The sequence below is a fragment of the Phyllobates terribilis genome, unplaced genomic scaffold, assembly GCF_046119375.1.
Source record: "Phyllobates terribilis strain yellow unplaced genomic scaffold, ASM4611937v1 Scaffold_7__3_contigs__length_470593459, whole genome shotgun sequence".
Lineage (NCBI taxonomy): Eukaryota > Metazoa > Chordata > Amphibia > Anura > Dendrobatidae > Phyllobates > Phyllobates terribilis.
The window spans coordinates 250,909,263-250,935,658 of NW_027362767.1; the positions used below are offsets into that span (position 1 = coordinate 250,909,263).

General features: G+C 49.1%; 1 protein-coding gene across 3 annotated transcripts in view; it reads right to left on the reverse strand.

Annotated features, from left to right (window-relative positions):
- The window catches only part of KCNT1 (potassium sodium-activated channel subfamily T member 1), a 324,143-nt gene that overhangs the window by 280,406 nt on the left and 17,341 nt on the right, over positions 1-26,396 (reverse strand). The window contains exon 1 of one of the 3 annotated variants that reach the window (XM_073640231.1): positions 16,165-16,312. The exons of the other annotated variants lie outside the window; for them this stretch is intronic. Coding sequence (XP_073496332.1) covers positions 16,165-16,226 — 62 coding nt within the window. The 5' untranslated portion in view covers positions 16,227-16,312. Of the gene's footprint in view, positions 1-16,164; positions 16,313-26,396 lie in introns of those variants that run through there. 3 annotated transcript variants of the gene reach the window in all.

The window sequence follows — 26,396 nt, forward strand, 5'->3', positions numbered from 1 at the left end:
AGTCATCAGACGTATTATTAGTGGAGGAACCGGCAGAGGTGTCGTAATTAGCAAAGCTGACTCTCCTATGCCGATCAAATTGCTTAAAATCTCCATTTTTCAGAATAGATTTCCTGGATTTATGAGATTGCCACGTATATACAGTGGGGAAAATAAGTATTTGATACACTGTCGATTTTGCAAGATTTCCCACCTACAAAGAATAGAGAGGTCTGCAATTTTTATCGTAGGTCACTTCACCTGTGAGAGAAAGAATCTAAAAATAAAATCCATAAAATCACATTGTATGATTTTTAAATAATAAAATTGCATTTTATTGCATGAAATAAGTGTTTGATCACCTACCAACCAGCAAGAATTCTGCCTCTCACAGACCTGTTAGTTTTTCTTTCAGAAGCCCTCCTACTCTGCACTCATTACCTGTATTAATTGCATCTGTTTGAACTCGTTACCTGTATAAAAGACACCTGTCCACACACTCAATCACACTATAACCTCTCCACCCTGGCCAAGACCAAAGCGCTGTGTAAGAACACCAGGGACAAAATTGTAGACCTGAACAAAGCTGGGATGGCCTACAGGACAATAGGCAAGCAGCTTGGTGAGGAGGCAACAACTTTTGGCACAATTATTAGAAAATGGAAGAAACACAGGAGGACTGTCAATCTTCCTCGGTCTGGGGCTCCATGCCAGATCTCGCCTCGTGGGGTAAGGATGATTCTGAGAAAGGTCAGGAATCAGCCCAGAACTACACGAGAGGACATGGTCTGGTCAATGAACTGAAGAAAGCTGGGACCACAGTCTCAAACATTACCGTTAGTAACACACTATGCAGTCATGGATTAAAATCCTGCAGGGCACGCAAGGTCCCCCTGCTCACCCCAGCACATGTACAGGCCTGTTTGAAGTTCACCAATGACCATTTGGATGATCCAGAGGAGGCATGGAGAAGGTCATATGGTCAAATGAGACCAAAATAGAACTTTTTGGCATCAACTCCACTCGACATGTTTGGAGGAGGAAGAAGGAGGAGCACAACCCCAAGAACACCGCCCTAACCGTGAAGCATGGTGGGGGAAACATCATACCTTGGGGGTGCATTTCTGCAAAGGGGACAGGATGACTGCACCGTATTGAAAGGAGGATGGATGGGGTTATGTATCATGAGATTTTGGCCAACAACCTCCTTCCCTCAGTAAGAACATTGAAGATGGGTCGTGGCTGGGTCTTCCAGCATGACAATGACCTGAAACACACAGCCAGGGCAACTAAGGAGTGGCTCCATAAGAAGCATTTCAAGGTCCTGGAGTGGCCTAGCCAGTCTCCAGACCTGGACCCAATAGAAAATTTTGGAGGGAGCTGAAACTCGATGTTGCCCAGCGACAGCCATGAAACCTGAAAGATCTGGAGAAGATCTGTATGGAGGAGTGGGCCAAAATCCCTGCTGCAGTGTGTGCAAACCTGGTCAAGAACTACAGGAAACGTCGGACCTCTGTAATTGCAAACAAAGGCTTCTGTACTAAATATTAAAGTTCTGTTTTTCAATTGTATCAAATACTTATTTCATGCAATAAAATGCAAATGAATTATGTAAAAATCATACAATGTGATTTTCTGTTTTTTTATTTTAAGATTCTGTCTCTCACAGGTGAAGTGTACGTACGATAAAAATTACAGACCTCTCCATTCTTTGCAGGTGGGAGAACTTGCAAAATCAGCAGTGTATCAAATACTTATTTTTCCCACTGTACCTGGTTATTAGCATAGTCCATGGAGTCTCTCTGAAATTTGGATCTTTTTTTATATCCATCATAGAGTTTTCCCATTTTTTCCAAGTTGGAGAGCATGTTGCGATTTAAGAAAGAAAAATCACTTGTATCTGTATAAGGAGTTAATGAAGCTTGTAACCCTTTAATTTCCTCCGTGATTTTCAATAGTTCTATATCTTCATGTTTAACAATAAGCTCCATCAATTTTAGATAGCATGAGGAAAGAATCTGATCTGGAATTTGTCTATGTCGTGGTGGTGACGCGCCCCCTGGGCCGTGGGGTACTCGGCAGCCGGGCCTCTGGATGCCGGTTGGGGGATATCACGGTGGCTGGCCCAGTCCTGTGACACAGGGCGGTCAGTAAAAAGGGGAATTTATAGGGGATTTGGAAAGTTCGTGACGCCACCTGTGGAATGCGGCTAAGGGGGCCGCCGCTGCGGAGCAGTCCTCTGGAGCTGGTGATACGGCAGCAGGGCTGGTGTGGCTCTCCACAGGTAGAGCTAGCTCCAGGGCAGCGTGGGGTGTAATGGAGGATGCTGGGGAGAGACAGCAGGACGGTCCCGGAGGAAAGACGGACACTTACACGGGGGTAAGCTTCAGTACCTTTACTGGTGATGGTGCAGGCACGGTCCAGGGTACTCCAGGCGAAGGGTGCACTTTTGGACTCTCCCCAGTGAGCGGGTATAGGGCCTCCTGATCCGTGGCTTTACTCGCTAAGCTTCTGGCCTGCCTGGAACTAGGCCTAGCTTGGTTACTGTCTCTCTCTCCCTTGCACCTGCTGACCTGGTGGTAGGGCCTTCTCTTTGGAGATCACTCTCCCTGGACGCTGGGGCCTCCGTGACTCCTAGCCCTGGTACTGTAGTCAGCGTTTGGCAAACCTGGGCCCTGTAGTCCTCCAGGGGTTCCGGTAGTCCCTACTGTGTGTTTAAAGAGTCCCTGTAGGCGCGGACCCGGTGTCCGGTATATATCTCGGGGTGAGCCAGGTATGCTCCTCTGCCCCCTTGCTACTTCTTCCTTCTCCTCTCGCCTTCGGCCCACTCAAGGCCCTCACTAGGCCTTCACACGTGCTGTAGGCCTTGGCTCGCCTAAGCACAGCAGCAACGCGCTGCTCTTCGCTGCTCTCCGAGCGCCAGCACGCTCTCTGCTCAACTCTGAGCTCTAACTCCGACTCTAAACTGAGCTGCCTGGCTCCACCCTCCCTATATATATCCCTATCGGGGCTCCCTCTGCTGGTCTGAGGTGGTAGGGTGGAGGTGTGTGAATGTGTGAGGGCCTCTTGTGGAGAAGTCCATCCATGCACCCTTCTGGGTTCTGTGGTACCAATGCGTAGCAGGGCGCCACAGTGGCGTTTTTTCATATTCTGAGACCTCTTGGAATCATATTTTTGGATATATGTGTTTTAATGGAAGTAGAGTCCCACCATAATTTCATTTCTTTAGTCATTTTAAATTCAAGTTGCTTCATTACAGTTTGTAGATCATTGTCAATGGAGTTAATAAAAACAGATGTAGTACTGGTCATGCTATTAAATATTGAAGAAAATTTGTCTGCTCTAATAGAATTGTTCCCGATGTCTGGGGAGTGACTGGTGGTAGGTTGCGACATGTTAATGCTTGTAAATAATTATAAAAGGTACCGTATATACGGTAAGTGTGCTGAGGGTATGACAAGACCTCAGGTATATACATAAAAGAGAATAGTTAGCTCACCAACAATGGAAACACCTGCGCCACGAGGAGGAGCAGCGCACGGAGCCGCCCAGGGCTGCAGCGGCAAGTAGAGAAAGAGGAGATTCTCCAGCGAAACCTCCTCCGGGAAGTAAAAAAAACACATAAAATTATATTAATGAAGCATAAGTGACTATGTGGATTGTCAGTTCTATTGTAATATCAGATCATGTCTGATCCGATTGGTCTTCTTTTGGGAGCAACTGATTCAAAATGATTGGAATATTTATATGTGGAATCTCCCATTATTCCTATTTATGATTCATGACCCAAAATTCACTAAAATATTTTCCCACCACCATTTAGACCTAGAATAGAAGAAATTGGATCATTGGGGATAAGGTGGGGAGTTTGGGTGCTCAGAAATGCACTAATTTTCATTCTCTTTCTGACTCGTAAAGCAGCAGAACAACAAGACCCCCCGAGTATAATTATTACAGTTCAGCAAAACAAAATTATTCTTCGATGGCGGAACGATGACGTTTTCCATCCGATCTGACATGTCTACTAAGTGGCCATTAAAAATCTCTATAGGTTTACCACGTAAAAGTATATCCCTTCTCCTCGCCCTTCCCCTATCATTGCCCGACCTTGTATATGACAGTAAAGATGCCTTAGGGACATTGCAATCTCCATACTTAAATTCAGAAGGGGGTTACCAGTCACTTCCAGGGTCTCATAACAGCGCATTAGCCTGGAAGCAATTATTTGCATGTCTGGCCGTTTAAAAGTGTGACTATAACCTCTGACCCCGATCGCTGCACCACTGCATCAAACTCTCCAGCCACAATGGAGATTTTTAATAGTGGTACCGAAGATGAATGATCCGATTTCATCCCCCACCACATTGTTTAGTCACGCTGCCAAGCGCCAGCCATGTCACCGACACATGAAGATTTAAGGCAGCGGGTCCATAGCGGAGCGCAGGGCGGCTGCAGACAAGACACCACTCATTTAGTCACCCTGATGCCCCCAATTTAGCGTCTGTCGCTTTCCTTTTCTTGCCAGGGGCTTATATCTGGAGTGCCCACCAGCTCTTGTAACCAGAACTGGACATCCTGCGTCGTGCTGGGATTTGTAGTGTCATATGGATTTCATATAGATGTAGCAGAGCTGAGTTTGTCATACGCAGCTGCGGTTTTTGGCCCATTTTTGCTCGAAAAAAAACGCACCGTGTGCACATAGCCTTAACACACTATAATCCTATGCATTGTATCATGACACGTTCTGCCATTTATGAATATACTTTGTATCTCACCAAGTTGCAGAGATCTTGGAAATTAGTAAGATGTAAATATCTTACATATCAGAAAGCTGTAGATGTATGCGCCATCATTTCATGATGAAGAGGTTGGAGCTCTGGGATTCCCACAGATCAAGAGATTAAAGGGGCAGCAGCGCTGGTGTTGCCCCCGGGTCACCTGGATGTGCACGAACCACAGCCGACCCTGTTCACGGTCATGGGGCTGTCTGTACAGAGGGTGGCAGTGGCGACCGTCTGCAGATGTAATAGAAGGACTGGAGTCTTTGCAGGAACGTCAGTCACAGGCAGAGATGCTTTACAGTTGCAGTCCCCGAGCACACAAGCTCCATAGCTGTAATCTTATAAGGAACGTCTCTACAATAACTGGACCATTTAAAGTCTTCCATGATGTCCAGTGGTCAGAATACATCCCAGTATGGCTGTCAGCTCCTGCCACTCTGGGTCTAAAGGAGGAGACTCCGTACCATGGCACCATTGCTTGTATAGGATGCCCTGGCACTTCCTGGCTTCTGCAGCTGCTATGCCCTTAGCCATTTACAAAACTCACCTGCCCACAGAGCGATCCCAATATGGGATATATACATCGCTCCTCACAGGCTGCATTGAGGCTTCCCCTCTGACAGCTCCTATCTTTGGGATCTGCACCAAACGTACAGACTAGATCTCCACACCTCCATGTGGCTTCAGCCACAGACTGCCTCACTTCCTTCCTGCAGCCCCTATTCAAGTCTATTGTTCTACAGAGCCATCTAGTGCAGGCAAATTACCATTATATTGCAGTAGCACACAGGACACATGTACATACTGCTACACACCAGGGGCAGGGGCGGACATATCATTGGTGCAGCCACACAGGGGCCCAAGAGGTGAGGAGGACACTACTTTCTCCAAAGCAGCAAAGAACTTCTGTCATAGCAGAACTATAGGACTGCACAGGGCCCATATAGTGTCCTTGCTCAGGTGCCCTTTTCTGTCTATGTCCGCCACTGACTGGGGGACAAGTATCGCACAGGGAAGAGGATCCGGTGCTAAATGGGAAAGGTGGCCTCCTCTCTGCAGTCCAGTGGTCCGACCTACTCAAGTGAGGGCAAGTCCTAGCAATAGCCATCACGTTATTAGACAGAAATATCTTTGTGAGTCTTAAAGGATCATCCCATCTCCATAAAGATCCCCTTAATAAACTTTATAACCACCATCGCCCTTGAATCCCAGTGTGAACACTGCGTGGCGCTCCAGCCGTGTCCGGATTACAGAATCCACCGTTATTCCTTGGAGAAAGGGAAATGTTTGAGCTTAAGACGCACTTGAATCCCGTTCATCTCCAGAGTCTCTGTAATATGGGATAAAGATCTCCGGTTAATGAGATCTGGGATCCCTCTCACTCTTTATGAAGTTGGATACAATCTATTATTCTCCGTTATCAGCCCTTTCTGGTTGGAGACACGGCAGCATTTCTCCATTAGGATTAATGGGATGAACACTACATTATCGCAGATATAGCAGAGTCCTCGCAGTCGGACCCCCAGGGATCACTCAGTCCTTGGATAGAGGATAAATATTTTTAAGTTTCCCATCACATCTGATTGAAATCTGATTGGGTAATGCCTCCCGACATTAGGAGGGGACTATAGGAAGCCCCATTGTCTCCTGAAATGGTGCTCTACCTCTTCACCATGCTTTACACTGCAGCACCACTTCAATAAAAGTAACTAGACCACCAGTGACAAAATGAGCCAGGGTGTTACGGAGTCATTAGGACCCCCGCCAAAGCCCGGCGGGGTGTTACGTCTGGTACATATCTGTGTGCGAGTCCCCCCCCCCCCCCTTCCACCCCATCATCAGCGTTTCAGTCTTTGTGACTCCCTTGCTGCCGTTGTACAATATTTGCATCTGATTTATAAGCTTTTCATTTTTGATTTACATTTTGTTAATTCCTCGGTGGCATTTTCTTTAGAACATAAAGGCATTTCAAACAGAATGAGTTATAAAGCTGCGGAGAGGCAAAATGGCGCGGGGACGTAGAAAACAATGGAGGGGTCCGGTGCTGTATACGGGGATTTAATGGGGGTGATATCTGATGCACCATATGGCGGCACACAGACTGACTACTGGTGTGTGATAGGGAGCCACAGTAATAATTGGTCTGTGCACATTGCACTGGTGCACCATAGGGCGGTAATCATACATGCCGTCAACTCCAGGAGTGGATCCAGCTGGGGATGTACAGTATACACGTCCTTCCTTTGTATTTCCTATTTCAAATCCACCTGGATTCCCCAGATATGTATTCACATGGCGATAAACACTACTTTTCTTATCTAACTTTCTTTTCTTATACGGTCACAAGTTGTTGTTTTCTTGGTGCATTTTTTCCCATAAAACCACATGTACAATTTTGCAAATGTACGCAATATTCCAGCACAATTGTATTTTTTTCCTTTAAGAAATGTTACAGATTCACATTTATCACACAGTGAAAGTACAGTCAGAGCTGCCCAGTGCAGATACCAGCCCATCTGGTAATTGCCAGTCCGGCTCTGACAGCCACACCTCTATATGGATTACATGTGCAATGCAAAGGGAAAATCTGGGATAAAAATCCACAAGCTAGATTGCTGCCGAGGGCCGGTGCCAACACCCAGAGACCCAGGCAAGTGCCAGAGCCCTCGGCGCCTGGGGGGGCCCACTCTACCAAACTTGCAACATTCACCATCTATATATATAATCGTCTTATCCCGTCTGTCTGTCTGTCTGTCCTGGAAATCCCGCGTCGCTCATTGGTCCGGCAGCGGCCAATCAGCGCCGCGGGATTTCTGAAAAAAGATGGCGGCCGTTAGCGGCTCATCTGCGGGATGGAGCTCAGCGCCGATGCAGCCGGGAGAGGACCGGCGCGAGGCGCTCATCTCCTGGCCGGTACCAGCAGAAGGACCTCGACCGTCGGACCCATCTGCGGGACGGAGATGCAGCCGGGAGATGAGCGCCTCGATAGCAGCGGAAGGACCGCCGGCGTCACTGACCTCCATGCATAAGGGAGGACGGGGGAGCGGCGCTGCGGGTCGGGATACTTCTGCTGCGAGCGCCCGCTGATGTCCCGGGTTCTCGCAGCAGAATTATCCGCACAGGCAGCGCCGCTGACATCCATGCAGCTAGGGTGTGAAGGGAGGACCGGGGAGCGGCGCTGACATCCAATTGGTCGCGGTCGCTATTTAAATGTGCCGCACAAATCGGTGATTGGTCGTGGTCTTGGCCCGTGACCAATCACTGATCTTGCCGCAAAAGTTAAACACTACTGTGCTGATTGGTCGCGGAAGCTGCCCGCGACCAATCACCGATTTGGGCGCCAAATTTAAATATCGGCCGCGACCAATCACCGATCTTGGCTCCACATTTAAATAGCGTCCGCGACCAATCAGCACAGCGGTGTTTAAATGTGGAGCCAAGATCGGTGATTGGTCGCGGCTGATATTTAAATTTGGCGCCCAAATCGGTGATTGGTCACGAGCAGCGTCCGCGACCAATCAGCACAGTAGTGTTTAACTTTTGCGGCAAGATCAGTGATTGGTCACGGGCCAAGACCATGACCAATCACCGATTTGTGCGGCACATTTAAATAGCGACCGCGACCAATTGGATGTCAGCGCCGCTCCCCGGTCCTCCCTTCACACCCTAGCCACATGGATGTCAGCGGCGCTGCCTGTGCGGATACTTCCGCTGCAAGAACCCGGGACATGAGCGGGCGCTCGCAGCAGAAGTATCCCGACCCGCAGCTCCACTCCCCGGTCCTCCCTCAACACCCTAGCAGCTGATGTCCCCACAGTATCCGCATGGTGTTACAAAGGTCTGGACATTTGTGTTAAAAATCGCTGATTGGTCGCTGGCGCTGCCCGCGACCAATCACCGATTTGGCCGCCACATTTAAATATCGGCCGCGACCAATCACCGATCTTGGCGCCACATTTAAACACCGCTGTGCTGATTGGTCGTGGACGCTATTTAAATGTTGCGCCCAAATCGGTGATTGGTCGCGGGCAGCGCCAGCGACCAATCAGCGATTTTTAACACAAATGTCCGGACCTTTGTAACACCATGCGGATACTGTGGGGACATCAGCTGCTAACGTGTCAAGGGAGGACCAGGGAGCGGCGCTGCGGGTCGGGATACTTCTGCTGCGAGCAGTCGCTCATGTCCCGGCTTCTCACAGCGGAAGTATCCGCACAGGCAGCGGCGCTCCCCGGTCCTCACCAATACGATTCGCTGATTGGTCGCGGGCGGAGAGCGCGACCAATCACCGATTTGGGCGCCACATTTAAATAGCGGCCGCGACCAATCACCGATCTTCCCACCACATTTAAACACTGCTGTGCTGATTGGTCGCGGACGCCAGCTGACCGCGACCAATCAGCGAGATTGGCGCCTAATTTAAACAGCGCTATGATCTCCCGACGGCAAGTGTGAACGGAGGACCGAGGAGCAGCGCCGCCGGTCGGAATGCTTCTGCTGCGAGCAGCCGCTCATCTCCCAGCTGCTCGCAGCGGAAGTACCCGCACAGGCAGCGCCGCTCCCCGGCCCTCACTAATACGACGCTGATTGGTTGCGGCCACCGACCCCGACCAATCATCGATATGGGTGGCAAATTTAAACCCCGCTCTGCTGATTGGTCGCGGCTGGCGGTAGCGACCAATCAGCGAGATTAGCGCCAAATTTAAACAATGCTCTGCTAATTGGTCGCGGTCGCCGGCCGCGAACAATCAGCAGTATTGGCGCAAAATTTAAACCCCGCTCTGCTGATTGGTCGCGACTGCCGATACAAATTTAAATATTTAAATCCAAACTATCCAAATGTAATTACCTCCCCCATATACTCTATGTCTACCCTCCACCATTACAATAGCAGGAGACTTGCACATATGACCCTCACGTGGCTCCATTCCTGCAGATTGCACCGGACAAGAACCAGTCATCCCCTCTCTCACCAGTTTGGGGCATATGACAAATCACAGGTCATCCCTGCAGGGGGCACTGTGTAAGCCCCGAGACCCAAGGGACCTCCAGATGGGGGGTACATGGTGCAGTGCTCAGTATGTTGAGGGTCTCAGGAGGAGGAGATCTGTCCCACCTGACAGCTGCACTTCCAGTGATTTGGAAAGTTCCCAGCACAAAGTTCTACTCCACCTGCGCCAATTACCCAGACACACGATCCCAGCTCCGCTCTCTGCCTTCTGTGGCCAGGATCACACAGGACACTTTACATTTTTGGAATGTTATTTTTTTCATTTCTTTTTTTTTATTATTATTTATGCATTTATTTAAATTGATGGAAAAAAAAATCGCTGAAAGAACTGATCTGCTGTGTTTTGGCAAAAATGCCACAGGACTCCAAAAATGCATGGGGAAAAAAAAGCCGAGTGTGCATAAGACTTTAAAAACCTCATTCAGTTTGCTGGTACTGTAAAACGCTATAAGGTGTTGCCCTCAGCAGCACCTTAGAGGGAAGTACGCAGAGGGATTAATCTATCTCCCCCATATCGTTCTGAGCCTCAGCTAAAAACATGTTTGGGAAGATTCTCAGGCAAAAAATGGGACATCAAATTGGGGCAAATTCTGAAATATGATTCTCAATAGCAGCAGCGCCACCAGGTGGTCATCATGGGTATAGCAGACATATTTCGATATTACATCACTCCCCGTATCACTCCTCGGTTTAGGACTTGCATCTACTAAAGGGAATTTGTCATCACAAAATGAACTATTTACATCTGATTTATTTTGTTAACATTTTTTATAATGTTTATACATTTATTTACTTTAAAATTTCTGTGTCTCTATCTATATAAAGAAAATGTGAAATCTTGCCAATTTTCACACTAGGCCTTATGCTGGGCTCAGAAACGGGACTATAATGATGGGTAACATCACCATATACTGTAGATAACACAAGATCCACCATTCACAATAAGTGATGTCACATCTCACCTCCTCCTCCTCCTGTACAATGACTGATAGATAATACCTCCTATATACCATTGATAACATAGGAGCCATTATTCACAATAGGTGATGTCACAGCTCACCTCCTCCCCCTCCTGTACAATGACTGATAACACCTCTATATACAGTAGATAACACATGATCACCATTCACAATAGGTGATGTCACAGCTCACCTCCTCCTCCTGTACATGACTGATAGCACCTCTATATACAGTAGATGACACTGGTGATATCACACTTACTGTCCAGTGTAAATGGTAAAAAAATACTTTTACCATAAAAACCTGCATTTATCCAATAGGCCTGGAGCTAGAATGAGCGTCTGTTGCTCTGGAGGACCAGACACGTCCTTACATTACAAGGACAACTTATTTAGATCAATAGGTACTGTGTAAATCTTCACTTTCCCTGTGAGGGCACTGCAGGAAAATGAAACCCCTGTTTCTAGGATCTCCTGCAGATCACATCTGATCGAGTCCCGGCAGTGATGCACTCTTTCATCATGTTATCACCTGGGGGCCCTTCAAACAAAAAAAAAAATGACTGTCCAAAGTGGAGAACTTCTTTAAATTATCAGCAGATCCTAGGATTCATCTTTTACAGGCAACTATCATTTTTATAAAGAAATCATCCGCTAAATCAGAAAAGTGGCAAGTAGGTGTGGTCTATGATGAATGGGTGTGGCCTTCAACTTTTAGACACGTTTTTGTGTGGGGGATTTGAACATTCAATCTCCACTGATCTAAACTTCTGAAATGTCGTTATGCCATTAGCTGCTTGGTAAATATGGAGGCTGGACAGAGGAAACTGCTATGAGCGAGACTCATGAAGTCACGTACTACAGGGGACGGCTGAGCAGTTTGGCCGATGGAGCCGAGAATCTTTCGTACAGCAGAAAATGAGAAATGACTTCAGCCATATTAATATGACACGAACCAGCTGCTCCGTCATCAGCCCCGAGACCGCAGAAAACCGCGAAGGTGGAATGTAAACACCGCCCGATGGGAATCAGCTCAGGACAACCCTGTGGGGAATACTCCGGGATTGCGGGAAGAGGTTTAGATTATTAACCACTACAGACCAGTAGACCCCACTCTCCTCATCATTTTTACACAGTTTAAAATCCCTGGTCATTTAGGTCAAGTGGTAAATTCAGATGGTTCGTAGGGTCCTCATCCCATGAGTAAAGTCCTCCCTGGTGGTCTACAGCAAGTAGTAAATTGAGATGACTCGCTCCATGAGGAAAGCCCTCCCTGGTGGTCTAGAGTACCGAAAAGCTTAAAGGTAAATTCCCTGGTGGTCTAAGGGAATGATGGCAATTTTATATTCTCTGGTGGTCCAGGACCAGTGGTAATTCCAGGTTGCACCTGGAGTTCACGTCTCATTATGGAGTCCTGTGTGGGGGTGCATAGTACTGTGGGGGAGCATCTTACTGTGTGTTGGAGACAGTGGAAGCATCATATTGTTTGGGAGAACTGTTTGTCACCATACTGTTTTGGGGAGAACTGTGGGAGCATCATACTGTGTTGGAGGCAATGTTGGGGCATCATACTGTGTGTGGCAGAACTGTGACGGCATCATTGTATTGTGTGGAACTGCAGGGGCATCATACTCAGTGTAGGCACTGCTTGGAACCACAGTGTTTTGGGGAGAACTGTGGGAGCATCATACGGTGTTGGAGGCTATGTTGGAGCATCACACTGCGTGTCGGAGAACTGTGAGGGCATCCTATGGGTGGACTACAAGGGCATCATACTATGTAGGGAAGAACTGTGAGGGCATCATACTGTGTGGAGGACTGCTTGGGCTTCAAACTGTTTTGGGGAGAAGTGTGGGAGCATCATACTGTCTTGGGAAAACTGTGGGGGCGTCATACAGTGTTGGGAGAACTGTGGGGGCGTCATACAGTGTTTGAAAGAACTGCAGGGCATAATACTGCATTGGGGACACTGTTTTTGGATATCATACTTTATTGGGGTAATTTGAGGGGCATCATTTGTTGGGGGTACTGTATACCGGTCAAATGGGTATTGTCACTGGTTGGATCACTATGAGGCTTCTTTAAAGGCTCTATTTCATTGTGGGTGCACAAAAAGTATTGGTGGTGTTAGGGGTGTGGTTTAGCATAAATTAAATTACGGCAATACATGTCCTTCTGACCTATTTTTAAAAGTTAGAAGGTATGCTCTTCTGTGACTGCAACTATGTGCCATGATCCGACCAAATAATGGTTTTGTTCTGTTTTTGTGGCATCCCATGACTTCTATGTACGGCCCTGCCGCAGAGTAGTGTAAAATGTGGGTTAATGGTAAATTCCCTGGTGGTCTAGGGGAGTGATAACAATCATTTTATTCTCTGTAGGTCTGGGGCTATCGGTAAAGTCTTCTGGCTTTTTGGGTTCCCGTCAAGGGGATGGAGATCCCGGAATATGGTGCTTAATTACATGATTGGAGTTGGTCACATGTCTGACAGAAGGGTGGAGCTAGACTGCTGTCTGTTTCCAGGGGCAACCAGAAGAATTCTGAAAACGACTTTGGATGCGAGTGGAAAAGAAAACCTGAAATCAATCAAAATCGGCACTTACTTTTCACTGTAACCTGTATAATGTGGGTTGAAGCAGAATTCCCCTTTAAGGTTACCGTGAGCGAAACTAAGTTATAGGCCTAGATGACCAGGCAGTCAAAATACAGAGAGAGCACTTTAAATAAAAAAGGCGTTTCCATGGTAACTGTAGAAGATGGTGACCGAGAGAACAATGATGTTTTACACTAAAAACCACGATGGACCTCCAATACTTTGGGAATGAAATACTGACGGCTGATGAGGAAGGAGGAGATCACATAGACGAGCACAAAGTGGGCACTGACCTGGGCCCAGCTCTTGTCTCGTAGTTTAACCCCTTAAGGATGTGGCCATATTTTGGGGTTTTTTTGCACTCTCCCTTTTTCCCTCCCCTTTTTCCAGGAGCCATAACTTTTTACATTTTTTATGCATACATTGCCGCATGAGGCTTGTTTTTTGTGAGTTTTGGATGACACCATTCATTTTACCATATAATGTACTGAAAAATGGGAAATGCTGTGAAATAACCCACAATTCCACCATTGCTTTTTTTTTTTTAGTTTCATCGTATGGTAAATGTGACCTGATAATATGATTCTCCAGCTCAGGACAATTACGTCGATAGAAAACTTTTATAATTTTTTTTATATTTTATTAACAAAAAAATAAAAATCAGATCTGCTATAAAAAAATAAAAAATAAAATATGATGCTTTGCGTTGCCATTTTCTGTGACCCGTAATGTTTTATTTTTTTTCCGTGGATGGAGCTGTGTGGCGGCTTGTTGGTTACATGGAAAATTATAGTTTTTATTTGTACCGTATTGGGGTATATAAGACATTTTGATCGCTTTTTATTGTACATTTTGGGAGAAGTGTAGAGAGCAAAAAAATGCAATTATGACAATTAGTTTTTTTTTGTTCTAACACTTATAAGGCAAACTTTGGGGCAACTAAGCTCCGCCCATGAGGAACAGCCCCCAGAAATGTTACCTTTGGTGCACATTTTGCTAAGTAAGCCCACCTACGTCCAGTTTACAGCACTGTCTTGTCAAAATTGGGACTGCTGACAAGTATGTCCAGGCACTATAATAGGGATTAAGAAGAACAAAAACAAAAAATCTGCCAACAGCATCAGCTTCTATATCCTCTTCACCCTAAACGGCTAGTTTTGGATTATTTCTGTAGACATTCTGGTGGGCACCTGAGGCTGAGGGACTGATAGGGCATATTAGGCTGGCACATGTCTGTTCTGCTAAATACTTGCATTATTTCCTCCTGGATTAACAAGTTAAGAGAATATTTTCTCATAACGATGTGTTATGTTGTCCCTCTGTTAGTCCTCCTGGATATTTATGGATAAATTGACAACTAGGCGTTTCCATTCCTTTGGTAAAGAGGCCTATTATGAACAATATGACACTGACAGCACTGATTGGACCACGTAAGAGTGTGCAGGGTCACCCCCAGGAGGGACAACTAGTAACACCCGGGGAGGGACAACTAGTAACACCCGGGGAGGGACAACTAGTAACACCCGGGGAGGGACAACTAGTAACACCCGGGGAGGGACAACTAGTAACACCCATCTGGAACAACTAGTAACACCCATCTGGAACAACTAGTAACATCCAGGAGGAACAACTAATAACACCCATCAGGAACAACTAGTAACACCCAGGAGGGACAACTAGTAACACCCAGGAGGGACAACTAGTAACACCCAGGAGGGACAACTAGTAACACCCAGGAGGGACAACTGGTAACACCCAGGAGGGACAACTAGTAACACCCATCTGGAACAACTAGTAACACCCATCTGGAACAACTAGTAACACCCATCTGGAACAACTAGTAACACCCATCTGGAACAACTAGTAACATCCAGGAGGAACAACTACTAACACCCATCAGGAACAACTACTAACACCCAGGAGGGACAACTGGTAACACCCGGGAGGGACAACTGGTAACACCCGGGAGGGACAACTGGTAACACCCGGGAGGGACAACTGGTAACACCCGGGAGGGACAACTGGTAACACCCAGGAGGGACAACTGGTAACACCCAGGAGGGACAACTAGTAACACCCATCAGGAACAACTAGTAACACCTAGGAGGGACAACTAGTAACACCCGGGAGGGACAACTAGTAACACCCGGGAGGGACAACTAGTAACACCCGGGAGGGACAACTAGTAACACCCGGGAGGGACAACTGGTAACACCCGGGAGGGACAACTGGTCACACCCGGGAGGGACAACTGGTCACACCCGGGAGGGACAACTGGTAACACCCGGGAGGGACAACTGGTAACACCCGGGAGGAACAACTGGTAACACCCGGGAGGAACAACTGGTTACACCCGGGAGGAACAACTGGTTACACCCGGGAGGAACAACTGGTTACACCCGGGAGGAACTGGTCATACCCAGGAGAAATAACTGGAGAGCAGAACAACATAAAGTTATGAGAAAAAAATGCTTCTGCAATTTTTATTTTAGGGAATAACATGGATTTACTAAAAAGAACATGTCAGGAAAGATGAAAGTGGCATTTCGGTTTCAGAAAATATATGACAAATTCTAAATTTTTTTTACAATATTCTTTCTGTACCTATACCTCATGGATTTCAAGATCTCTGCTCCTTGTTATTTACTAGGGACCTTCATCAAGCCCTGGTTATGTGATTCCTTATAATGAGCTGTACCTCTTTCCTATGTAAACAACACATTATGATATCATTAAAAGATGTGTAAATCACAAATTCAGCTCTGCTGCATCCATTTATAGCATAACATCGCATTGATATAGCGCACAGTAGGGACAGATAGAATATTTTGCAGTCATACCTGGATTTTTTCCCCTTGCACACTCTTCTATGTCCACTGGAACGAGAACTTGCACTTTTCATTGTGAATCACAGGAGAGTGTAAGACGTCTTCTTCCCAGAGTCTCCCCCATACGGTACAGTGCCGTGTAATAGTACTCTTATACCAAGGCATTGGTACCGCCCAAAATCAAGTTGCCCTGATATATTCCAAGCTCAGTCTATTTCATATAAAGAGGAGAGGGACCGGTGCCATTAGTTCTGTAAACTCCCAGTCATCCTAGTAATAGCTGGAAGATTTATGTATAAATAAAGAAAAAGTTCTCCCATGTCACAGAGATGGCAGGAATGTGCAAACCAGATTCTCACAGGAAGAAAATATAGCGAACGTTCAACGGCTACACAAAGTGTATGTATAAAGAGCAGTGACATATAAAAATACCGCTATCAGAGTGTTCAGAGCTATATTCTTGCACTTAGAGGCAGTATTATAGAAGTTATATTCTTGTATATAGGGGCAGTATTACAGTAGTGATATTCTTGTACATAGGGGCAGTATTACAGTAGTGATATTCTTGTATATACAGTGGGTACGGAAAGTATTCAGACCCCTTTAAAATTTTTCACTCTTTGTTTCATTGCAGCCATTTGGTAAATTAAAAAAAAATCATTTTTTTCTCATTAAAGTACACTCTGCACCCCATCTTGACTGAAAAAACCCCAGAAATGTTTGCAAATTTATTAAAAAAGAAAAATTGAAATATCACAGGGTCATAAGTATTCAGACCCTTTGCTCAGACACTCATATTTAAGTCACATGCTGTCCATTTCCTTGTGATCGTCCTTGAGATGGTTCTACTCCTTCATTGGTGTCCAGCTGTTTTTAATTAAACTGATAGGACTTGATTTGGAAAGGCACATGTAGCGCCCCGAGGGCTCGGCCGCTACAGGGGTATTGCACCTCTGCCAGAGGTGTGATATTCCACTCCTGGGTGAGGATGGAGTGTGGACCAGGGCTCGGTAGGCTGCATGCATCACACACACCCCATTTCCGAGGGACAGCTCAATGGTGCTCCCACTAGACAGAAGTGCAGGCACGACCGACTATGTCCCTGTCTGGAGTGGGGAGGGGGGAGGAATACCCAGTGATGTAGGAGCAGATAGGGGACGGTTCCTGAGCGTAGGTAGGAGCCCATTGGTTGCTGGTCACCTGGGCTCATGTTTCTAGAGGGAGGTATAAAAGGTGGGCACCATCTTGGTTCAGTTCAGTCTGTGCAGAGAGAGGAGAAGACAGGGAGTAGAGGCTCTGTAGGAGCTCTACTCCAGGGTGGGCCTAGAGAGAGGCCGAGGAGGAGAGTGGAGAGAGAGAGGAGGTGAAGGGGAGCTGGGATTACTTCTCAGCCCAGCTCCACGAGAAAGGAGAAGAAGGAGGAACAGAGAAGGGAAAAGAAGAGAAAGAAACAGAAGGGCTCAGGAACAAGAAGGAAGAAGGGACCCTAAGAACCCACGAGAATCCAGGGTGAAGGGTCAGGCAGATTAAGGGTGCCGGATCCCAAGTTGGTGGAGGAGAAACTACCCTCAGCCAAAGACCGGACGTCGTGATCATTTATTGGTGCGACACCTCATTAAACCTGCTAGGAAGGCACCATATAGAACAGCGGGGAACGGGATCCACGTTTACCCGCACAAGTTCGCGGCAGCTGGACAAAAGTGGGTCACTGGTGAGGCAGGCCAGAGGAAGGATTGAAGGGGGTCCTGAGCCATACTTCCGAGTTGCCTGGGAGTTGACCGAGCCCCTCACCTGGTGGACGCAGCACGGCTCGGGCAGTCATTGCCAGCTGAAGTGACTTGGATATTAACCGTGAGTAAAGACCCTGGACTGCGGTACGTTGTCTGTGTGCTTTTTCGCTCCTCCGGCACTACCGGTACTGGGACTCTCACCACCATCACTCCCACCATCCACTACACTGCCCTGGGGCCGCACTCTTCCCGTGGGGAGTCACACCATCCCAGCTGCATACATCATCAGCCCCAGCGGTCGGCCTTGCAGCGGCGGTTCCTAATAGCCACAATCCACGGGTGGCGTAGTCGGACATCACTTAAAACTTATAAAGGGACTACCACTGGTCTGACCACCCTGAGCCACGGACTGGGTCGCCACTACTACCCCCCATCGTTCCCCTATTGCCCGGATCCGAGTGACCCACGGCCCAGGGGGCGAGTCAGCTTTGGCGTAGTCGGCAGGATTTCGTGCCCACTAACAACGGGTACTGCGCGCCTGAAGAGAAAGACTGTTTTATTGAGATTGACTGTGTTGGAAAATGGCGCCTGCCCCAGAAGAACGAGCGCCATAATGTGCGCGCCAAAAGACCACAGGAGGCCGCCTCCCATCGTGGGCCAGGTCCCAGAATGGCGCCAAAGAAGGAGCCCGCCCCCAACAGCCATGAGCGCGGCTGTGGAGATGTCCATCAAAGTGGGGGGGCTGCCCCTGAAAGTGATCGTTACCAAGTTGCCCCGGGACCACCCCCAATGGGGGTGGGAAGAGAAGAAAACTGTGGGGCAAGGCGCGGTCTGGATCAGTCTAGACAGACCGCACCAGGGAATGGACGCTTTCCAGAACACTAACCTCTTGGCCCGGAGCCTGCTGCAGGCTGAACCGCCCTGTAGCCTGGCAGAGATCCTAGCGCAACTCCCCAGAGACCCGGAGCGTGCACAAGCTGCACTGGAGGACCTGGAGCGGAGGATGGTCCGGGCGCAGCGGGGTGCACTCACCGAATGGAGAGAGAAACTGGCCCGGCAGGCCGAAACCCACCAGTGACAGGCCTCAACCGCACCCCGGAGTCTGCCTGCCTCTGAGGACGGCGCAGGAGGAGAGAGGACCGGAGGAGACGCCGCGGAGGGAGCCACGAGGACTGAGGCAAGTAAAGGGGACATCACCACCCCAGGCCCAGCAACCGCAAGCCTGCCCCAGCCTCCTGTCGCAGAACCCGAAGCCCCACTCACCGCGCCTGTTGCCGCGCCGCCACTGCTCCCAGCTAGGCCTCAAGCGGCGAACGCCCCGCCCGCCACGCCCCTTGACCCCGGGCGCCGTAAAGAAGGAAGCGTCATCGGCCCTGTCGCAAGGCCTGGTCAACCCAGGCGCCGCTACCCCACCGGCACCCCCTTCCCGGGCTGGGCCGCCACCAGACGTGACCAGAAGACCCCCGGCCTGGTCGCAAGGCCGAGTGCCCCCGGGCGCTGCTCCCAGACCAGGTCCCCCCACTATACCATCGCTGGGCGTGGACCTATTTGCACATCATACCGGTCCGGATGGACTGCCGCTGGAGTGGCCGGCTGAAGTGACCAGCAGTCAGCCATGTAAAACCCAGCCCCCCGCGCGAGCCTCTGATACCGGCTCCAGAGCCCGTAGAGGTCACCCTACGCCCACTGGAGGACACCCAATTTGAGTGGGACCCCGCCGGCGAGAACTTGATGGGGTTCACTCAAGAGACCCGGGCAGACGCGGTCCGTCGTCTGGAGGCTTGTCAGCAGCCACTGGCGACCTTCAAACGGGAACGGCGGGAGAGGCGCGTCAGGAAGAAGCGGCTCCAGGCCCGAAGAGCGGAGCAAAAACGCAAAGCCCGTCAAGACCCCCAGGCCGCCCGTGGTCCCCGAATCACCGGGACCATAATCAAATTCCATATGAAGAACGGTTGGGGCTTCATCAGGGGCCCGGAAACGGCAGGCGACGTCTTTGTAACCCGCAGGGACGTTGAAAGCCACCTACCGGAGGGACACCGTGGCCGTGACCTCTACCCTGGTGATGTGGTCACCTTTACCCGACACGAGGGCGCAAAAGGACCATATGCCCTACATGTCCATCGGCTCACCGAGGAGGAGCTGCAGCACTACGGCTGTGGGGAGAGCCAAGAGGACCCGGACGGGTCTGAAGAACCGTATGAGGAGGAAGAAGGAGCATATGGAGGACACCGCTACTAGTACGTAGCAAAAGCATATGTGTAAATAGTTACCCGTCGGGGTAAAAGAACTCTTTCCAGAGAGTGTGTGGTCCCCGTTGGGACTGTTAAGAGACTGTTACCTGTGTGCCCCTCATCCCCTACCAGGCTGAGGACTGTGAGCAGCCATTCCCCTCCCCCTTTCCAACCGGCCGAGGACTGGGAACGGCCAACCACCTGTAAATAGGTGCGCTTCCTAAAGAGCCCCCTACTGGTTTTATAAAAAGACTACCACGTCTACCTCGGGACAACGAGTCCCTCATGTTTACAAGTTTGCCAAGGTTCCTGCACTTAAAAGAAGAACGCACACCTGGTCGCAAGTAGCACCGCAGCCAGGATCCAAGAATGTGTTTTGAAAATGTTTTCTTGCAAATGTTTTATATGAAAAGTTTTTATATGCTGCTAAATAGTGTTGTGAATGTTTTCTATAGTGTTTATATGTCAAAAGAGTTCCAGAAGTATTAGTATGTGTTTTATAATAGTGTGACAAGAAAAGAAAAGTGTTTCCCATAAAGGGAATTGAACCGTATTGCCTGTTTCCTGATGTGAAAAGTTTAAAAAGTTTTGCATGTCCTGTAATTAACTGTTTTTGCTCTTTTCCAGCCCGAGGACGTGCTGTGGTTTACCAGGGGGGAATGTAGCACCCGAGGGCTCGGCCGCTACAGGGGTATTGCACCTCTGCCAGAGGTGTGATATTCCACTCCCGGGTGAGGATGGAGTATGGACCAGGGCTCAGTTAGCTGCATACAGCACACTCACCCCATTTCCGAGGGACAGCTCAACTGTACTCCCATTAGACAGAAATGCAGGTACGACAGACCATGTCCCTGGCTGGAGTGGGGAGGGGGGAGGAATACCCAGTGATGTAGGAGCAGATAGGGGACGGTTCCTGAGCGTAGGTAGGAGCCCATTGGTTGCTGGTCACCTGGGCTCATGGCTAGAGGGAGGTATAAAAGGTGGGCACCATCTTAGGACAGCCAGTCAGTTCAGGACAGTCTGTGCAGAGAGAGGAGAAGACAGGGAGTAGAGGCTCTGTAGGAGCTCTACTCCAGGGTGGGCCTAGAGAGAGGCCGAGGAGGAGAGTGGAGAGAGAGAGGAGGTGAAGGGGAGCTGGGATTACTTCTCAGCCCAGCTCCACGAGAAAGGAGAAGAAGGAGGAACAGAGAAGGGAAAAGAAGAGAAAGAAACAGAAGGGCTCAGTAACAAGAAGGAAGAAGGGACCCTAAGAACCCACGAGAATACAGGGTGAAGGGTCAGGCAGATTAAGGGTGCCGGATCCCAAGTTGGTGGAGGAGAAACTACCCTCAGCCAAAGACCGGATGTCGTGATCATTTATTGGTGCGACACCTCATTAAACCTGCTAGGAAGGCACCATATAGAACAGCGGGGAACGGGATCCACGTTTACCCGCACAAGTTCGCGGCAGCTGGACAAAAGTGGGTCACATGTGAGGCAGGCCAGAGGAAGGATTGAAGGGGGTTCTGAGCCATACTTCCGAGCTGCCTGGGAGTTGACCGAGCCCCTCACCTGGTGGACGCAGCACGGCTCGGGCAGTCATTGCCAGCTGAAGTGACTTGGATATTAACCATGAGTAAAGACCCTGGACTGCGGTACATTGTCTGTGTGCTTTTTCGCTCCTCCGGCACTACCGGTACTGGGACTCTCACCACCATCACTCCCACCATCCACTACACTGCCCTGGGGCCGCACTCTTCCCGTGGGGAGTCACACCACCCCAGCTGCATACATCACCAGCCCCATCCGTCTGCCTTGCAGCGGCGGTTCCTAATAGCCGCAATCCACGGGTGGCGTAGTCGGACATCACTTAAAACTTATAAAGGGACTACCACTGGTCTGACCACCCTGAGCCACGGACCGGGTCGCCACTACTACCCCCCATCGTTCCCCTCTTGCCCGGTTCCGAGTGACCCACGTCCCAGGGGGCGAGTCACACACACCTGTCTATATAAGACCTCACAGCTCATGTAGCGTCGGCGTCCCTGCCTCCTGCTAGGCAGGGACGCTGTTCCCCTCACCTTTCCGCTCCGTGCCCGGCCTCTTCCTCCCGCTCTGCTGGCAGCGCGCGCTCCTTCCCGGCCACTGTGCTTAGGGCGCGCGCTCCCCCTCTCTTAAAGGGGCCGCGCGTGCCGTCCTAAGGAGTCCCCGGCCAATGGCCGGAGGACCTCTCCATATATAAGGCACCTCCTCCAAAATGGAGGTGCCCGAGCAATGTTGTTGCATAGCCTATCACTCTGCTTCAGCCCTCAGGTCCCGTTACCAGATACCTGCCAGTTACCTGCCAGTTTCCTGCCAGTTTCCTGCTTGATACCTGCCTGATACGTGTCTTTCTGCTGACATTCCTGCGGTCCGACAGTCTGCCTACCAGCCCTGCCAGTCTGTCTATGGACCTGTCTGCCCGCTCACCTGGGAGCGCTCACCTGCTACCTACCTGCTAGCCTACCTGGAGGCTCTGCCGTCACGTGCCGTGACCACCTGCCTGTCCAGAGACTCTTGCCCGCTCACCCGGGAGCGTCCACCTGCTACCTGCCTGCTAGCCTACCTGGAGGCTCTGCCGTCACGTGCTGTGACCACCTGCCTGTCCAGAGACTCTTACCCGCTCACCTGGGAGCGCCTACCTGCTACCTGCCTACTAGCCTACCTGGAGGCTCAGCCGTCACTTGCTGTGACCACCCGCCTGCCGTGACCTCCTGCCCTCTTACCCAGAGACTGTCCCCGTCACTTGCCGTGACCTCCAGCCCTCTTACCCAGAGACTGTCCCCGTCACTTGCCGTGACCTCCTGCCCTCTTACCCAGAGACTGTCCCCGTCACTAGCCGTGACTGCGTGCCCGCCTTCCCTGGGAGCCACCCGCTTCCTTACAAGGACTGCCCCCTTTGTATAGCTGCTCAGAGGTTCCACCTCCCAGACCCGTTACAGCTCACAGTGCATAGAAAAAAGAGAAAGGTCGCTCACTGGTCTATTCGGGTGCTCTGAAGAAAAGAGTAATCTCAATTGCAAAAAGAACTTCGGCACTCCATACATGAAAATATAAGAAATATTGTATCTAGACTAATGTCACTTTGAAAAATGAAGGTTTTTTGCGCATAATTTGGCCAATTTATGTGTGCCCATCAACCACGACAAGGTCACCTTCGTATGATGGGAAACTACGCTACGCCACCACTGGATATGCCACTCTTGGGCTGTAAGCCTGTATGGACAATATGTCAGAGCACCCGAATAGACCAGTGAGCGACCCCTCTCTTTTTTCTATTAATCATTTTTGGGATCCCGCTCCTGGAGCATTGCAGCAGGTACGTGTTCACACTATTAGAAGTTTGAAAGCCTTTTTTCTGACCATGTGTCCCTCCCATTCAGTCACAGGTGGTTTTAACTAGCTCTACCAGCCCATACATTGTAGGTTAAAAGCCCAAGCAGAGACATATTGTCCATACAGGCTTACAGCCCAAGAGTGGCATATCCAGTGGTAGCGTAGCGTAGTTTCCCATCATACGAAGGTGACCTTGTCGTGGTTGATGGGCACACATAAATTGGCCAAATTATGCGCAAAAAAACTTCATTTTTCAAAGTGACATTAGTCTAGATACAATATTTCTTATATTTTCATGTATGGAGTGCCGAAGTTCTTTTTGCAATTGAGCTCACAGTGCATGTCAGACCAAATGAGTATCATGAGGTCAAAGGAACTGCCCAAGGAGCTCAGAGACAGAATTGTGGCAAGGCACAGATCTGGCCAAGGTTACAAAAGAATTTCTGCATTACTCAAGGCTCCTAAGAGCACAGTGGCCTCCATAATCCTTAAATGGAAGAAGTTTGGGACCGCCAGAAGTCTTCCTAGACCTGGCCATCCAGCCAAACTGAGCAATCGTGGGAGAAGAGCCTTGGTGAGAGAGGTAAAGAAGAACCCCAAGATCACTGTGGCTGAGCTCCAGAGATGCAGTAGGGAGATGGTAGGAAGTTCCACAAAGTCAGCTATCATTGCAGCCCTCCACCAGTCAAGCCTTTATGGAAGAGTGGCCCGACGGAAGCCTCTCCTCAGTGCAAGACATATGAAAGCCTGCATACAGTTTGCTCAAAAACACATGAAGGACTCCCAGATTATGAGAAATAAGATTCTCTGGTCTGATGAGACGAAGATAGAACTTTTTGGTGATAATTCTAAGCGGTATGTGTGTAGAAAACCAGGCACTGCTCATCACCTGCCCAATACAATCCCCACAGTGAAACATGGTGGTGACAGCATCATGCTATGGGGGTGTTTTTCAGCTGCAGGGACAGGGCGACTGGTTGCAATTGAAGGAAACATGAATGCGGCCAAGTACAGAGATATCCTGGATGAAAACCTCTTCCAGAGTGCTCTGGACCTCAGACTTGGCTGAAGGTTCACATTCTAACAAGACAATGATCCTAAGCACACAGCTAAAATAACAAAGGAGTGGCTTCAGAACAACTCTGTGACCATTCTTGACTGGCCCAGCCAGAGCCCTGACCTAAACCCAATTGAGCATCTCTGGAGAGACTGAAAAAGGCTGTCCACCAACGTTCACCATCCAACCTGATGGAACTGGAGAGGATCTGCAAGGAAGAACGGCAGAGGATCCCAAAATCCAGGTGTGAAAAACTTGTTGCATCATTTCCAAGAAGACTCATGGCTGTACTAGCTCAAAAGGGTGCTTCTACTCAATACTGAGCGAAGGGTCTGAATACTTATGACCATGTGATATTTCAGTTATTCTTTTTTAATAAATTTGCAAAAATTTCTACATTTCTGTTTTTTTCAGTCAAGATGGGGTGCAGAGTGTACTTTAATGAGAAAAAAAAGAACTTTTTAGAATTTACCAAATGGCTGCAATGAAACAGAGTGAAAAATTTACAGGGGTCCCATTGTATGGGAAGTATTATAGTAGTTATATTCTTGTACATAAAGGCAGTGTTATAGTAGTTATATTCTTGTACATAGGGGCAGTATTATAGTAGTTATATTCTTGTACATAGGAGCAGTATTATAGTAGTTATATTCTTGTACATAAAGGCAGTATTATAGTAGTTATATTCTTGTACATAGGAGCAGTATTATAGTAGTTATATTCTTGTACATAAAGGCAGTATTATAGTAGTTATATTCTTGTACATAGGAGCAGTATTATAGTAGGTATATTCTTGTACATAGGGGGCAGTATTATAGTAGTTATATTCTTGTACATAGGGGGCAGTATTATAGTAGTTATATTCTTGTACATAGGGGGCAGTATTATAGTAGTTATATTCTTGTACATAGGAGCAGTATTATAGTAGGTATATTCTTGTACATAGGGGGCAGTATTATAGTAGTTATATTCTTGTACATAGGGGGCAGTATTATAGTAGCTGTATTCCTGTACATAGGGGGCAGCAGGGCCGGAGTCAGCACCCGGCGCACCCGGGCAAGTGCCGGGGCCCTGAGCAGGCAGAGGGGCCCACTGGCGGTCGCGCACCCCACCGGGCTATGGGCGGAGGAGAGCGGTGTCAGCGCCCGCCCTTCTCCGCCGCCTGCTCAGGGCCCCGGCAGCCGGATACTTACCTCTCCCTGTGCCTCCGCAGATCCGCTGTCTTCCTGCTCTGAGCTCCCTGTGACGTCTCAGGACAGAGGGTGCGGTGACATCTTTCCACCGCGCCCTCCCCCTGAGCCGTCACAGGGAGCGCAGAGCGGGAAGATACCGGAGACGCTGGAGTCCGGACCCGAGCAGCTGCAGCAGGTGAGGAGGAGTGAGGTGAGTATTTGATTTTTTTTTTTAATGTATGGAGGCATGGGGGAGGGGGTACATCCTGCATGGGGCCTTATAAAGAGAGGGGGGTGACATCCTGCATGGGGCATTATAAAGAGAGGGGGGGTGACATCCTGCATGGGGCATTATAAAGAGAGGGGGTGACATCCGGCATGGGGCATTATAGAGAGAGGGGGGGGGTGACATCCTGCATGGGGCATTATAGAGAGAGGGGGTGACAGCCTGCATGGGGCACTATAGAGAGAGGGGGTGACAGCCTGCATGGGGCCTTATAAAGAGAGGGGGGTGACATCCTGAATGGGGCATTATAAAGAGAGGGGGGTGACATCCTGAATGGGGCATTATAAAGAGAGGGGGGGTGACATCCTGCATGGGGCATTATAAAGAGGAGGGGTGACAGCCTGCATAGTGCTTTATGTGGGGGGGAACAGCCTGCATGGAGCATTATAAGGGGGGGGGCAGCCTGTATGGGGC